The sequence below is a fragment of the Canis lupus genome, chromosome 9 (genome assembly GCF_011100685.1).
Source record: "Canis lupus familiaris isolate Mischka breed German Shepherd chromosome 9, alternate assembly UU_Cfam_GSD_1.0, whole genome shotgun sequence".
In the NCBI taxonomy this organism is placed as follows: domain Eukaryota; kingdom Metazoa; phylum Chordata; class Mammalia; order Carnivora; family Canidae; genus Canis; species Canis lupus.
The window spans coordinates 18,022,585-18,039,202 of record NC_049230.1 but is presented as its reverse complement, the minus strand read 5'-3'; the positions used below and the strand labels follow the sequence as shown (position 1 = coordinate 18,039,202).

Sequence of the window (16,618 nt, the reverse complement as noted above, 5' to 3'; positions counted from 1 at the left end):
TGTGAGAAGCAAATCACTTCCTTATGCTTCTGTGTCTGTCTTAAACAGAAATCTGTGCCTTTGGGGTGAAGCCAAGCTTGTGTTCTTGGAAGCAGGCCCTGACCAAGTGAACCAGGGGCCAAAGGTGTGACAGGCCTCAGGAGAAAAAAAGGGCTCTGATGTAGGGGCTCTGAGAGACTGGGCTCCTGTCTCTGTTAGTTCTTACACAACCCTGAGGCACACACTTATTAATTCCTCTTTAGAGACCAGGAAACTAAAGCTAAATAATTTGCTAATGGTAACACAGTTAGGTAAGTGGTAAGCTCAGGTGTAGAGGAAGAAATGTGAACGATCCTGGGATACATCCAATTAAAAAGCACTTGGTGAACATAAAACAGTACCCAAGACTAAGTGATGCTAAGTCGACAAAGCACGTTATAAAGCGGTATGAGTCCAGGATGATCCCAACTTTACAAACGTATGGAAACAGATCCATGGAAAAGGCTGACTGCTCCAAGGGGAGGTGCAGCCGGTTGGCCAGCCCACCCACCCACCTGTCCATCCACATCCATCCACCATCCGGTTATATATGTAATCTATCCTAATTATCCTTCCTTACCTACCTATCCTTGTCTGTCTGTCTCTCTATCCATCTGGCTGCTGGTACCTTAGTTTTGTCTGTAGCCATGGGGAGCTGCAGAGAATCATCCTTAGACCTCTACCTGAGGATCAAGGCAGACACTGACAGAGCTCTGCTCAAGGCTATAGACCAGCACTGCATTTTTTGCTTGCTGGCTCCCCCTCCATCATGGGGCCTGAACCAGTGACCCAGGCTTCCCGAGAGCCAGCCTCCTTTACAGAGATGAAGAGCAGCAGCAAAGAAGTATGATCATTCGTCTGTCACTTAGCAGCCTTGTGTGGCCACAACAGGCCGGGCTCAGGGCTTACCGGGCGCTTGGTGAGGTCCCAGTTGTGGATGATCCTGGCTGGAATCACCGAGGCATCGTCTTGGTGGCAGATGTCACAGTAATAGAGGCCAGAGAAGGCACAAAGCTTGGGTCGTACAAATGAGAAGCCAATCTGTCGGGAGCAGCCTGGGGAGAAGGACAGTGGGAGAGTGAGCAGTGGCAGGGCCAGAGTCTGCAAACAATGCAGAAGTTACTAAGCAGAAGGACCAACTCTTTAAGGGAAGGATAGATTAAAAAGGATAGAGAGATAAAACACCCTCACTCATACGCACCCCACCAAATAACCCTATTAATTAGTCTTTATAGCAGAACACCATTAGCAATTATTGTTGCCATTTTACAGCTGAAAACATTGGTGCCCAGAATGGTGGAGACCTGCCCAGTCATGGGACGATTACACAGCATAGCTGGGCACTGGATTTGGGTTAGGTTGCTGTTAGAGCCCACATCCTCTTCTGTGTAGCTGTGTTTAGTGTTTCCACTGCTTGCTCACCGGTGCCAACCTTCTGTAGGTCTGCCCCTCCACTGAGGCCCAGAAGTAGAAGCAACCAAGTCTGGGCCTCGGTAAGCAGGGTGGGAGCTGGGGACCTGGGGCCGGCCACAGGGAGTGGGTGGGGAAGCCAGCCGAAGGCAGGGGCTGTCTGGACATTGCCTGGGGCCAGCCTGGAGTCAGAGATGCCTGGCCCCGCAGGATGGTGGTGCAGAGCCCAGCTTCAGCCCCTCTGCTAAAGGTCCTTCCACAGCAGCAGGTAGTGAGAAGCGGAGTGGGGTAGGTCCAGGGTAAAGCAAAGGCCTGGCTCAAATCCTGAGTGCATGCCTGTCTCCCACAGGGCCAGGGGAGAGTCTAGCCTTGGGATTAGAAGGGCCACCTGTTCTGTTTAATAGCTGCCTCACCCTAACCCTTCACTGAATTTTTGCAAGGTTCTGTTTCAGTGTCTATAAAAGTCTGCTGTTACTTGCTTTCCTGTGGAGAGATCACAAAGTTTAAATGAGAGGAGATTTTGAAAGTGCCTTGCAAACTATGAATACAGCCAAATGTCAATGGTGGGTATCTGCTTAGCCACAGAGCTGTGCTTGCAGCAAGAAGGAAGCCCAGCTCCTCAGATTCAGTCTCGCCCCACGAGCTGGCAGGTGACAGGCACAGTAAGAGCCGCCCCCTGCCAGCATTCACACCCACTGGGGAATTCTCCTCATAAGCCTTGGGGTTCTGGCCTTCACCCTAAGCCTAACACCCACAGGCTGAAGGTACCGAGTGCAAGTGTTAGGGGTTTGCAGGGGGAGGGGGTGATCTGGGACTTGAAAATGTTTTCTGCAGGAAGAAAACCGACCACTTCCTTCCAGATGCCTGAAGCAGACTTTCCTCTCAAGTCCCACAGGCTCTAGCCAACTCTAGCCTCAAACCACTCGCAGCCATGTCTCCTGTTATGGCACTCTGCAACAGGGCAAAGTTTTCATGGTTCACCTGGAGAACCAAGGTGATGGAAATGGGTGTCTGGGTCCCTGTGGGGGCCTGGCTGGAGCAAGGTTCTGGGACTGTCAAGGTCCTCATCTGGCTCTACCATGGGAAAGGTATCGTGAGGAATAAATGAAATAATCCAAATAAAGCAGCTGGCCCAGTGCCCCCACAGGCGAATCAGATTTAATGATGGCAATAATATAGCAAGTGTACTGACTTAGAATAATATCTATAATATATTCTTAAGTAGAAAAAAAACCAAGTTGCAGAACAGTATAAATAGCTGTGCTGTCTCAAACAGTGGCCATAAGCCACAGGTACCCATTTCAGTTTAAATACCTTTATGTTAAAGTGAAAATTCAGTTCCTTCCATCATAATAGCTACATTTGAAGTACTCAGGAGCCACATGTGGCTTGTAGTTACCATAGTGGACAGCATAGATCTAGAACATTTTCATCATCAGAGAAGTTCTGTTGCACAGAACAGAGTAGCATGAGCCCATTTTTGTAGCTGAAAAAGACTGTGTGCACTTGCAAAAGCATGCAGAAATATTTGGAAGGATGCCATGTCCCTGCTCCAAAAGAAGCTAAGCATATGGTAATATGATAATGAAAGGGTGGAGACCAGAGCTCCCTGGATGGAACTCCCTAAGCAGAGAGCAAGCAGCACTTTGAAGAGCTGCCACCCACAGGTGCCAACCCTTGGCAGGGGTGCTGGCCTCCGTGGGTGCCGGGGAGAAGCAGGGGCAATTTGCCGCAACATCCCAGGGGTGGCGTGGGGGCAGAGGTAGAAAGCCAGGAAAGGGCAGAGTGCCTAAATTAGAAAGCCGACTCGAGGCAGAGGAGGTGAGTGCACTGGGGGTGGTAGGACGGCAAGCGGGCACCTGCACAGAAGCAGCCCTGGGAGTCAAGGCCTTTCTCCATGGGGATGGCCACCAGGTACTGCAGTAGGAAGCCGTTCTCCCTCGTGGCGAACTGCAGCACCTCCTGACAGTTCTCGTCCAGACTGCCGCCCAGTGTCACCGCCTCCTCGGCTATCTCCAAGTAGGACGCCAGGACCTTGCGCACCAGCTCCCTCCATAGAGTGGCCTCCTCAGCATTCCCAGCCTGCAGCTTCAGGACAGCCTTGGCCGTGAGGATTTTGAAGCAAGATGGGCCCCCAAGGCTCGTGTCTGGCAGGATATCTCGGATGGTCTCAATTCCATGACTGTCACTTAACATCTTCTCATTGTTTCTCACTCGGAAGCATTTCAGAGACTCCAAGGATAGGGAGAAAATATAGGGCATCCAAGTCCTGTCAGTGTACAGGTACAGAAGGGATTCTTTAATAGCATCTGGCTCGGGAACTTGGGCAGAAGACCAACAGAACTGTGTGCCCTGGAGGGTTTCAGGCTCGGTGAGCAGGTCTGGGCGGGAGGGGAGGCCACCCTGGGGGGTGTCTGGGGGGTCCTCAGGCTGCTCTGGGTACTGGATGTTCACCCACTCATCCTCCTGCTGGGGCCGGCACTTCTGCAGGGCCTCCCGCACCCGGTCCAGCCAGTCCTCAGCTTCATCCTGGGAGGAGGCCCGCAGTGCCAGCTTCCTGCCAGAGAAGACCAGCTCAAAGCGGCCATCGCTGTGCGCCGGCCCCACAGACTCACAGCGCAGCAGTGAGCAGTTCTCCACGCAGGTGCGCTCCTCGGTGTTCAGGTAGAGGCGGAACTCCAGAGGGGAGAGCTCGCAGAAGAGCTCCTTCCAAATGCCCATTGCCCCTCGCCGCTCCACGGTGCCCAGCTTCATGAGACCCCGGAATGGGTTGGACAGCCCTGGGGGCAGAAAGGGGCACTTTAGACAGTGGGCCATCCCTCTTCCTCCTGAGGCCCTGCAGCGGTGTGGACAGTGGCTGCCACCAGAATAAATTTGAGCACTTTCATCCCGTCCTCACCCTCAGCTTGTTGACCTTGTTTCTGAATTGTTTATCTGAGACAAAAAAACACTCAAAAGATGACCTCCACAGACCCCTTGCTACAGCATCTGTACCCACACTCTGACATCCCCATTGTCACCAGAGATGAACTGACAGCTCAGTCTGAGGCCAACCCCTCTGTTTGATTGAGCAGAGGACCTCCGCCCCCGCGTATTCAGGGATAAGGGCATCTCTCCAGCAACCCATCCTCCCTCTCCCGTGTCACTGCTTTCTCCCTTCCCTCCTGGATCATTCCCACCAGCACACAAACACACTGTTATTTCTGCCATCTTTAAAAATAGCCTTCTTGACGGCCCTCACATCTCTAATTACCACCCTGTTCCTTCGTCCCCCAAGGAGGTATCACAACGATCTCAAGTTCCCCAATTCCCATTCCATCTTGAATCTGTTCCAGTCAGGCTTCTGTCCCCTCCTTCCACTGAAACTGTGCTTGGAAAGCCCCATGCCCTCCTGGTCACCAAATCTAAAGGCTAATCCTTAGTCCCCATCTGGCCTGACCCATCAGCATCACTGGACACAGCTGAGCCCTCCTTCCCTCATGAAACACTTCCCTCACTCGACCGCTGAGGACTGCCACTATGGGTCCTCCTCTGCCCCAACGGGCCACTCTTCTGTCCCCTGGGCTTGCTCTTCCTTCTCTCCCTGACATCTCAACATTGGAGCACCTTAGAGCTCAGCCCTGGGGCCTCTTCTTCAGCGATACCCACTTCCTACATGATCTTACCCACATTCAGGGCTTTATGCCAACAACGCCCTGGTTTTTATCTCCAGCCTGAACCTCGCCCTTGAACCTCAGATTCAGATCTCCACCTGCTGTGTGTACGTCTAATATCTAGCATGTAATATCCCCTCAAAGTTAACATGCCCGAAATGAATTCCTGACCCTCCCACTGCAAGCCAACTTCTCTCCCAACATTCCTCATCTCATAAATGGCACACTGCATTCTTCTAGCTGCTTGGGCTAAACACCCTGCAGTTATCCTTGATTCCCTTTCTTCCACACCCCATCTCCAGTCTATCTGCAAATCCTGCTGGCATAGCCCAGAAACCCCATTTCTTACCACCTCCATAGCCACCATATGGGCTCAGCTGGCCATCACCCCTGGCCTGGCTTATGGTGAGAGCCTCCTGACTGGTCTCTCTACCTGAGGTCCTTCAACATATGAGCCAGGATGCCCCCCCCCTTAAAGGAAGTCAGACCATGTCCCTCTGCCCCGAACCCTGCAATGGCTGCCATCTTCCTCAGAGCAAAAGCTAATGGCCCTTCTGTGGCCCGAGAGGCCCTCTGTCACTTGGCCCTCATCTCCTCAGTTTCCTGGGCATGTGCCCAGCACAGGTGCTTTGCATTTGTTTCCCTGCTTGAGACACACAGGTCGCCCCATGCCTTCTTCCCTCCCTTCCTTCACATCTCCTCACATGTCACCTTATTTATGAGGACCCCCTTGGCCATCCCATATAAAATAGTATACTCCCCATCTTGGCACTCCCCAGTTTACTCTTCTCCATGGCAATGATTATCACCAGCCCACACTGTACCTTTACCTGTTAATTTTCTTATTTCCTGTCTCTTGCACTAGGACAGAAGTCTATGAAGACAGAGACTTCATTTCACTTCCTGCATGTCCCCAGCACCTAGAACAGCCTGGCATATCACAGATAACTATCTGCTGAATGAGCACATGTAGAAATGCTCCCTGTTTCATAGGGGGTCTGCCCCTAACCGGGGATCCGAAAGACACGTAGTTTTCTCTCTCCCAGCCTGGACTAGCCTTGGAGATTTCAAACAATTGTATAGGGTCTTCCTACCCTTCAGGGAACCTGACAGCCTAGGTGTGAAGCACATTCTCTGGCATGGTTACAATTACCACATGGACATAAAGAAAAACCTAAAAGAAGCCAGCATGGAGACCAGGGCTCTACCCATACCCCTCAAGCCAGGAACCTGGCAAGAACTGTCTGTTGGGTCACTGCAAACACAAAACGAAGCGAGAAAGAGATGGACTCTAGGACTCCAGGTCATACTTTTTTGTTTATGCGGATTATGGAAAAATTAGGTTATGGTTATTGAACGCATTCTAGAATTTCACAGGGTATCACTGTAAACAGCACATAGAGGACACTAACTAGAGCTGATAACACCCCACCAGAGCCATCAAACAAGCCAACTAAGATGAAGGCCTTGGGAAGGGACATTGAGATGCCTTCAGGAGGCACGGTTTGCTCTAGGCTCCAGGTAGAACCCAGAATTTTGTATAATCATATGACTTCAGGGGAAAAGTTTCAATATTTCAATATATGAAACAGGTTTTTGAGTATTATTTTGTCGAGATATTATGAGAAAACGTAGTACTTCTCCTGAAATGCTTTCCCGAATTACTCAGCATGGGTGCTCCATATTACATTTGGGGAAGAGGTTGTGCTTGTAAGGAGAAGACACCCCCCCCCCACCCCAGCTGGTAATGGATAAAGGGCCTTTAGCCCTGCTCTCTGGAAGGCCCTGTGCCTGCAGTGCGAGGTCGCAGAGCCCTGCGGCCACCTACCCATCTGCCGGCGGTGCACAACCCTGAAGTTCTTATGCTCCTGTGCAGCGGCTGCCTTGCTTCTCCTGCTTCCTGGGGAAGGCACACAGGCTTTGTCTAAGGATCCTGTGGAGAAGCTTTTCCTTGGTCCTTGGGAACAACGCCTGAGGAGACTAGGCCTTGACTCGGGCGACCCTCCGAAAGGAGCCGCAGAGCGCTCTGAGGGGCTCTCTGTGGGAGGCTCTTGGGGAGGCCTGTAGAAATCATCCTCTGAGATCCAGCTCTTGTTTTTCTAGTGGAAAAGAGTGAAGACAGAGGTTGTTTTCAATGAACATCTTTATCAAGACACAATTTGCCTATCATTAAATTAATCTTTGACACATTTGCAGTTTAAGAGTTTCAGTGTGTTCACAGAGTTGTGCAACCATCACCACAATCTAAGTTTAGGATGCTTTCATTACTCCAAAAAGAAAGCCCATGCCCATGAGTGGTCAATCACCATTTCCCCTCAACTGCTCCGGTTCTAGGCAAGCAATAATCTACTTTCTGTTTCCATTGATTTGTCCATTCTGCATGTTTCATTAAAATGGAATCTTCTAACACATGGGCTTTGCATCTGCCTTCTTCCCCTCAGCATCAGGTTTTCAGGGTCTGCCGTGTTACAGTAGCTGTGAGTACTTCATTCCTCTTTATTACTAAATGGTATCACGTGGTACAGATGTACCACACTGTTTGCTCACCAGCCGATGGGCATTAGGGTTGTTTCCCCTTTGTGGTGATTATGAATAATGCTGCTGTGAACATTCATATCCAAGATTTTGTGTGGACGTATGTTTTCCCATTTCCTTGGGCACATACCTGTAAGTGGAAGTGATGGGTCATATGGTTAACTGTGTCTAACTTTCTGAGGAATTTTTCTTTCTTTTTTTAATTATAGGAGTCAGGTCACACAGCTCTTAGAGACAAATGAACCTGGATTTGAGATCCTTTTTTTTTTTTTTTAAATATTTTATTTATCCATTCATGAGAGACACACAGAGAGAGAGGCAGAGACATAGGCAGAGGGAGAAACAGGCTCCACACAGGGAGCCCGATGTGGGATTCGATCCTGGGACTCAAGAATCACCCCCTGGGCTGAAGGCAGGTGCTAAATTGCTGAGCCACCCAGGCATCCCATTTTCTGAGGAATTTTTAAACTGTTTTCCGAAGAGGCTCTACCATTTTACATTGTCACCAGCCACATATGAGGATTTTGATTTTTCCACATCCTCTCTACCATTTTTTGTTATCTGTTTGATTATAGCCATCCTGATGGGTGTGAAGTACCATTTTTTGGTTTAGGCTTGCAATTTCCCCAATGTCTAATGACACAGCAATCTTTCTTACGCTTAGTGGACATTGGTAGATCTCCTTTGGAGAAATGTCTATTCAAATCCTTTGCCCATTTTTAAATTGGTTTGTCTTTTGGTCCTTGTGCTATAGGTTGAATTGCATCCCCCACAAAGATATATTAAAATCCTAAGCCCCAGTATCTCAGAATGTGATCTTTTTTGGAAGTAGGGTTGTTGCAGATGTAATTAGTTAAGATGAAATCATGCTGGGAGAGGGTGAACCCTTCATCCAATGTGATTGGTCTTCTTTAAGAGGAGAAAAGACATACATACAGAGGAGAATCCCAAGAGAAGACAGAGACACAGAACAAGAAACCCATGTGATGACAGAGGCAGAGCTTGGAGTGAAGGGTCTCTGAGCCAAGGAACATCAAGGATTAACATCAAAGATTGCCGGCAACTCCAAGCTGAGAGAAGGGTGCAGAACAGATTCCTTTTCAAAACCTCCAGAAGGAACCAACCCCATCTGAATTTTGGACTTCTAGCTCCCAGAACTATCACAGAACATGTTTCTGTTGTTTTGAGCCCTCTAGTTTATGGTATTTTATTACAGAGGCCTTAGGAAACAAATACAAGTTGTAAGGGTTCTTTATATATTCTAGGGTATATGGGTTACTAGGCTTATAGCATATTTATGGTTTGCAAATAATTTCTCCAATTCTGGGGGTTGTCTGTTCACTTTCTTGCTGGTGCTTTTCGAGGCATGAAATTAAAAAAAAAAAAAGCCCAGCAACAGCTTTTCGAGGCATGAAATTAAAAAATCTTTTTTGAAGTCCAACATATCTATTTTTTTCTTTTGTCTCTGCCTTTGGTGTTTTTTTTTAATTTTTTATTTATTTTTATTTATGATAGTCACAGAGAGAGAGAGAGAGGGGCAGAGACACAGGCAGAGGGAGAAGCAGGCTCCATGCACTGGGAGCCCATTGTGGGATTCGATCCCGGGTCTCCAGGATCGCGCCCTGGGCCAAAGGCAGGCGCCAAACCGCTGCACCACCCAGGGATCCCTGCCTTTGGTGTTATAGGTAAGATGCCATTGCCTAAGCCAAGGTCACAAAGATTTGCTCCTATGTTTTATGCTAAAAGCTTTATAGTTTTAGCTCTTACACTTAGGTCTATCATCTATTTTAAATTAATTTTTGTGTATAGGGTGAGGAAGGGGTCCACCTTTATTCTTTCACATGTGGATATCCCCTTATCCCAGCATCAGTTGTTGAAGGGCTGTAGAATTTTTCAGCCCTGCTTATCAGGTTTGAGATAAGGGAGGCATGGGTGAGCAGGACCCAGAGTCCTCACTGACCACCTGTGCTGGGGCTCCTCACTTCTGAGCAGGCTCCTGAAGCCCCAGGGAGCCAGGCCCTGCCCCTGCCCTTCTGTTGCTGTCGAGTCTGAAGTTGTTCACTGGCTGAGAGAAGTGGGATGGGTCTAGGGTCAGGGGATTGTGGGATTGGATTTTTTTTTCCCACTATTTGAAGCACTCCCTGATTTTCTGTGCCTAAGCATGGATGAGCAGAGGCAAGAAGAAAGCTGGTTGGACTGCCCTAAGTGGCTGTCTACACAGAGGAAATGACTCACACAAGGGGTGGGCTCAGCCCAGCTGTTTTGTTAAGTGTCACCAACCTCACCCTGAAGTTGCTATTTCCAACCCCTAAATCAGATTGACCGCCTTGCCCTATAGACAAGGAAGGAGAGCAGGGCTGTGACTGCCCTAGAAGGATTGTTTTGGACTGTTTAATCCACTCAGATACTATATACTATATAGCTCCTTAAGCCACGAGTGAAGAGCTCTGAGTCAGGAGCATGGGGGCCTGACAATGCTGAGTCTCCAGGGCTTCCTCTGAAAACCCTCAGAATTAGCAGGTGCTTCCTTCTGCCAGTGACAGGATAATGTGTCAATCAGGGTGGCTACTTGAGGACCATCTGCAACAGACAATTCTGAACAAAGCCTGCCTAGGCCAGAATGACCCAGGGGAGGTCCCTGAGGAAAATGGGCAGGAGGAACCTCACCGAGCCTGGGGCACATACCTGGGAAGTCTTGTGGCCTCCCAGCTCCAGCTGATGGCTCTAAAGGGAGAGACCACTATTTTTTAGTCTCAGCTCAGGGGTTATCTATCACCTCCTCCTGAAAGCTTTCCTTACTATTCCCCAGTCTACACTCCTCCCACATTCCACCTGAGTCAGGGACCCCTTTGAGCTCCCATGGCATTCTTTGCTCATGCCCAGCCTAGCACCCACAAAGCTGTTTACAAGTTTTCATTTTTCTTTTTGCCTGGCACAGAGTTATAACAGATGAGGGAATAAATCTTGACTATCCAAACATCTGTAGCATAAAAGAAGAAGGGTGGGGCGAGGGGACTGGAAGGAACGAGCCAAATGTGAATTGTGAGGTGATGTATGTTCATTGGTGAGGGCTTCTCTCTCTCAGGAGGTGAGGCTGACTACTAGGAAATATTCAGACACAGTCCAGCAGCCACAGCTCATCCACCAGGAAATGATAGTCCAGGGAAACATCTTTTGTTCTCTGAGGCAATAGAGAAAAACAGTTGGAACACTAGGTCCTCGCAGCTTTTGTGCACAGGCCTGAATAGAGCTCTGTAGCTGTGACCCAGCCAAGGCTTCTCCCTCATGAAGTGGGAAGGGTGAAGTGCACCACAGTTGCCCTTCTCTCTCCCCTTCCTGCCACCTTCATACCTTCTGCTCACTCAGGGTCCCTCATCTGGCCAGTTTCCTGCCCCTTTAACAGTGGGGGAAACCACCACTGACCAAAGGTCGAAGCCCATGCAGCGCCTGCCACTAGGAACCCAAGACACAGGAATGCCACTTGAGTTACTAAAGGTACAGGATGCTGTAAACAAACAACTTTTAGGTCTCAGAGGGGAGTTGGGCTGAGGAGGGAGATACTAGGGGTCTGGATTGTTTTCAGAAAAAGTGCTTTTTGTCCAGTCTATCCTCATATCAGGCAGAAAAATGTTGCCTATACTCTGGCCTGGAGGAGGGGACCACATGCTATAGGCAGGTGGTCCATGAAGGCAGTGATTAGGATGAAGTCTTAGAATTCAGACTGTTCCCTGGAGTGAATCTGAGAAATCAATTCAAAACCTCCTAGATTCCACAAATAAAAGTTCCCCTACTCCTTGCTCCCTTCCTTCCCAGCACTAGTTGCCAGTGTAATTATGATGTGGGTAATGACTTGTCTAATGCAGTGTCTGCCCCCAAGAAGCAGGGTCCTTGTCCATCCTGTTCCATCACCATACCAAGCATGGTGCTTGGCCCAGAGCAGAGCCTTTGTGTCAAGTGAATTTAAAATAATTTTTTTTTTTAAAGAAAGACTGAATGGCTCTCCTGGTTACACAACTGGACAGTGACCACCCTTTACTGCCCCCACTGCCCACCCCATGCTGCCAAAGTGTCAATAAATAGCAGTGACTAAGTGACAGAAGCATAGAAAGATGAGAGCTATAGAGGTGACACATAGGCCAGGGCTCCACCCTGACCAAAGGCTGGGGGTCCACCAGGCCAGTGTGAGTAGGTGCGCCGCATGGTGGTGCCCAGCAACTATCTACTGAGTGGAGGGATGAGTGGGTCCTGTAAACTAAGCAGGCTGACTCCCCTGAGGCCTGCAGGGATGCATAGCCTGCTCTGGTCAGACCAACCTGTCACCCCATGCACTAGATGGTATATTTCTCAGTGTAAACTGACAAGCTGGCACCTCGAAATCTCTGAGAGTTGAAACTACTAATTATGCCTAGACTCTCCTGGGTACAGTGCTCGGAGCTGACATTACAGAAGGCAATAGACATGTTCTTTCACACGGAACTGATATTGGAGTCCAGAGGCAGAAAATAAATCGAAAGACGATATGATTTCATACAGTGACATGTATTACAAAGAAAGTAAAGCAGGCAAATGGGAAGGGGAGTCACTGGGGACAGTGCTTTCGAGACAGGGTGCTCAGGAAAGGTAAAGACAAAGGCGAAGAAAAGGAGCCGTCTGGGAAAGGGTTCAGGCAGATGCAACAGCAAATGGAAAGGCCTGCGGCTGAAAGGAGTCTGTTGTGTCAGGAGCTGCAAGGGGGCCAGAGGGTCCATGCTAGGTGAGCAGAGCAGGAGCCTGGGTGAGCAGAGGAGGAGCCTGGGTGACAAGCTGCCCTGTCCCATCAGCTCTTGGACCCTGGCAAGACAAGATGTCTGAGCCTATGCAAGACAAGTCAGATCCTGGACAGGAGCGAAGTTGACTTGGTCAATGCCATTCTGTGGAGCTCTGCTGGTACACGCAGTCACCGACCCTAAGGACAGCCCTCTGCTTCAAGCTCAAGCCAAGGGCTGTGGAGACTTTCTTCTTCACCCCTCCGAAAGTGCTGACAGTTATCTGCTCATAACCTTCAGGGTCCTGTGACATTCTGGGCCCTGAAGCAATTTGCAGGATAGCAAAAATGGAAACTGTGACCCTCACTTATACACAGTGGCATGATTTATATACTCATAGTCAATAGATGGTGCTGATCATTCAGATATCCATAATGGAAAACATGACTTTTGATTCCTACCTCACACCATACAGAAAAGTTAATCCTAGAGGGATCATAAACTTAACTGCAAAAGGTAAAACACTAAAGCTTTTAGATGAAAATACAAGGTTTTCACAGCCTTGCAGCTTTGAGTAGACAAAGAGTTAAAAAATAGACACACAACATATTAACCATAGAGAGAGATTGATAAAGATCATTAAAATCAAGAACTTCTGTTCCACAAAAGATACCATTAAGAGATTTAACAGGCAAGCCATAGACTCAAAGAGGAAATTTACCATATGTATATCTGCTTTGTATTTTTTCTCTAGTAAAAGACCATACCCATAACACATAAAGAGCCCCTATAAATAAATAAGGAAAATACAACTCAAGAATGAAACAACGGGGGGCTCCCTGGGTGGCTCAGCGGTTTGGTGCCTACCTTTGGCCCAGGGCATGATCCTGGAGTCCTGGGATCGAGTCCCACATCGGGCTCCTTGCATGGAGCCTGCGTCTCCCTCTGCCTGTGATTCTGCCCCCCGCCCTGTGTCTCTCATGAATAAATAAATAAAATTAAAAAAAAAAAGAATGAAACAACGGGGGTGCCTGAGTGGCTCAGCTGGTTGAGCATCTGCCTTCAGCTCAGGTCATGATCCTGGAGTCCTGGGATGGAGCCCCGCATTGGGCTCCCTGCTCATTGGGGAGTCTGCTTCTCTCTCTACCCCTTACCCTGCTTGTGCTCACTCTCTCCTTCTCTCAAATAAATAAAATCTTGAAAAAAAAAAAAAGAATGAAACGACTTAAACACTTCCAAAAGAAGATCAGCCAATAAGGAAATGAAATAGTATCAAAATTTTTGGTCATCAGGGAAATGCAAATTAAAACCACAGTGAGGGGTACCTGGGTGGTACAGTCAGGTAAGCATCTGACTCTCAGTTTTCGCTCAGGTTGTGATCTCAGGGTCCTGAGATCAAGCCCTGCATCCAGCTCTCTGCTCAGCACCAAGTCTGCTTAAGACTCTCCCTTTCCCGCTCCCTACCCTCTGTCGCCCCCAAAACCACTTGCATGTGCGCACGTGCTTTCTCTCTAATAAATAAAATCTTAAAAAAAAAAAAAACCAACACATGCTGAGACATTACTGCACACCTGTTAAGGTGGCTAAAAGTCAAAAGACTGATGACACCACCAGCTAGGATAAAGAGCAACGAAAATACTCATATATTGCTAGTGTGAGTACAAATCAGTACATGCACTGTTAGAAAATGCTTGGCATTATCTGCTAAAGGTAAACATATGCCTATACGATGACAATGGCAATTTTATTACTAGATTATATACCCACAGAAAAGAGTATAAAGGCAAGAGCAAGAATGTTCACAACAGCTTTCGTCATAATAGCCAAAACCTGGAAACAACCCAAATGTCTGTTGGCAGGAGAATGGATAGATGCATCAGGATATATTCTTACAATGGAATATTACAGAACAATGGAAAATGCACAGGTGACTCTCACAGACATAATGCTCAGTGAAAGAGGCAAGAGTACATATTGTATGATTCCATGTACATGAAGAGGAAAAATGAATCTATGGTGCTAGAAGTCAGAATGGACACTTCCTACGGAGGGGAACAATGGGAGAAGGCATAAGAGAGCCTTGTGGTGGGCTGGAAAGGGTCTATGTTTTACTCTGGATGGTGGTTACAGAGTGTAATCGTAGATAAGTACTTACTGAGATATGTACTAAGGATCACTTTACATCATTTCTCAAAAAAACCTTCTAAAGGAGGAAATTATAGTCTTTTTAACAAATGGTGCTGGTACAATTGGATATCCCTATGCAGAAGAATCAAGCAGGACTTCATCCTTATACCATATAAAAAAAACAACTCAAGATGGATCATAGATCTAAATATAAGAGCTAAAATTATAAAAGTTTTATAAGAACACATAAGAGTAGATCTTTGCGACCTTAAATTAGGAAATGGGTATAGATATGACACCAAAAGCACGAATGATACAAGAAAAAACCCCCAGATATATTGGACTATATCAAAACTGAAAACATTAATGCTGTAAATAATACCACCAATAAAGTGAAAAGACAATTTACAGGATGGGAGAAAATAATTCCTAATTATGTATCTAAAAAGGGTAGAGAACTCAGAATATATAAAGAACTATTATGACTCAATAATAAAAGGACAAAAAAAATCCAATTTAAAAATGGGTCAAGGTTCTGAAGAGATATTTCTCCAAAGCTGATACACAAATGGCCAAAAGGCACATAGAAAGATAATACTCGGGGCAGCCCCAGTGGCGCAGCGGTTTTGCCCTGCATGAAGCTCGGGGTGTGATCCTGGAGATCCGGGATCAAGTCCCACGTCAGGCTTCCTGCATGGAGCCTGCTGCTTCTTCCTCTGCCTCTCTCTCGCTCTCTCTGAATAAATAAATAAATAAATAAACAAATAAACAAACAAATAAATAAATCTTAAAAAAAAAAGATAATACTCGACATCATTAGTCATTAAAGAAATGCAAATCAAAACCATAATGAGATACTAGTTCTCACCCCTCAGGATAGCTATTATAACAATTTTTAAAAAAAACCATAAGATCTGTTGGTAAGAATGTAGAATACACTGCTGGTGGGAATATAAAATGGGGCAACTGCTTTGGAAAACAGTTTGGCAGTTCCTCAAAAGGTTAAATATAGAGTTACCATGTGACCCAGAAATTCTACTGTTAGGTATGCATCCAAGACAATTAAAAACATATATCAGGGATCCCTGGGTGGCTCAGTGGTTTGGCGCCTGCCTTTGGCCCAGGGCGCGATCCTGGAGACCCGGGATCGAATCCCACATCGGGCTCCCGGTGCATGGAGCCTGCTTCTCCCTCTGCCTATGTCTCTGCCTCTCTCTCTCTCTCTCTGTGTGACTATCATAAATAAATAAAGAAAAAAATATTAAAAAAAAAACATATATCAACACAAAAACTTGTACATGAATGTTCACTGCAATATTATTTGTGGCCAAAAATGGGGAAAAACCCAAATGTTTATCAACCGATGAAAGACAAAACAGAATGTGACATGTTCGTACAAAGGGATCTACAGTGAACTATTAGTCATTGAGGTACAGACCAGCCTACAACAGGGATGAATCCTGAAAACAGTATGTTAGTTGGAAGAAGCCAGTCACAAAAGATTACATATTACATGATTCCATTTATGTGAAATGTCCCGAACTGCAAATCTATTGACAAACATTAGTGGTTGCAGGGAATAAGAGGAGTGAGGCTGGGGGAGGAGAGGCAGATGGGAAGTCACTGCTAATGGCAAGGGATTTCTTTTATGGGGGATGGAATGTTTTCAAATTCAATTGTAGTGATAGCTGTACAACCTTGCAAATATATGAAGAAAAGCTGAATTATACACTTTAGTTAGGTGAATTGTAAGGTATTAGTTATAGCTCAAAAAAGCTGTTAAGAAAAGTGTGTGTGTGTGTGTGTCCTCATCTATTTCATGGCCTTGGCCCCATCCTGAGTTACAGGATCTGGAAGCTACAGGCCAGATGAGAGACACGCATGAATGGAGCCAAAAAAGCAAGACTATAACCCAACATGAACCCCAGACAGAGCTGGGGTAAACTCGGGGCTTTGTGTGTCTATGTGCATACAACTCCTATCTGGGCTGTTCATGACACAAGAACAAATATGCAATGGCAAAAGAGTTTGGGTCCACAGCTTTGATGATTGTTCTTAAGCTTCTGACCCATGGCTCTGCTTAGAAGATTCCCAGGGTTAGTTTCCCTTGGATTATCAACAAAGTAGACT

At 47.1% G+C, this 16,618-nt stretch overlaps 2 protein-coding genes across 2 annotated transcripts in view; both read right to left on the bottom strand.

The window, feature by feature from the left end:
- Positions 1–16,618, bottom strand: part of ARHGAP27 (Rho GTPase activating protein 27) — an 80,454-nt gene that overhangs the window by 42,915 nt on the left and 20,921 nt on the right.
- The window catches only part of PLEKHM1 (pleckstrin homology and RUN domain containing M1), a 41,179-nt gene that overhangs the window by 11,023 nt on the left and 13,538 nt on the right, over positions 1–16,618 (bottom strand). The window contains 3 exon segments of the mRNA XM_038547030.1: positions 928–1,073; positions 3,288–4,208; positions 6,910–7,180. Of these exon segments, the coding sequence (XP_038402958.1) occupies positions 928–1,073; positions 3,288–4,208; positions 6,910–7,180 (1,338 nt within the window).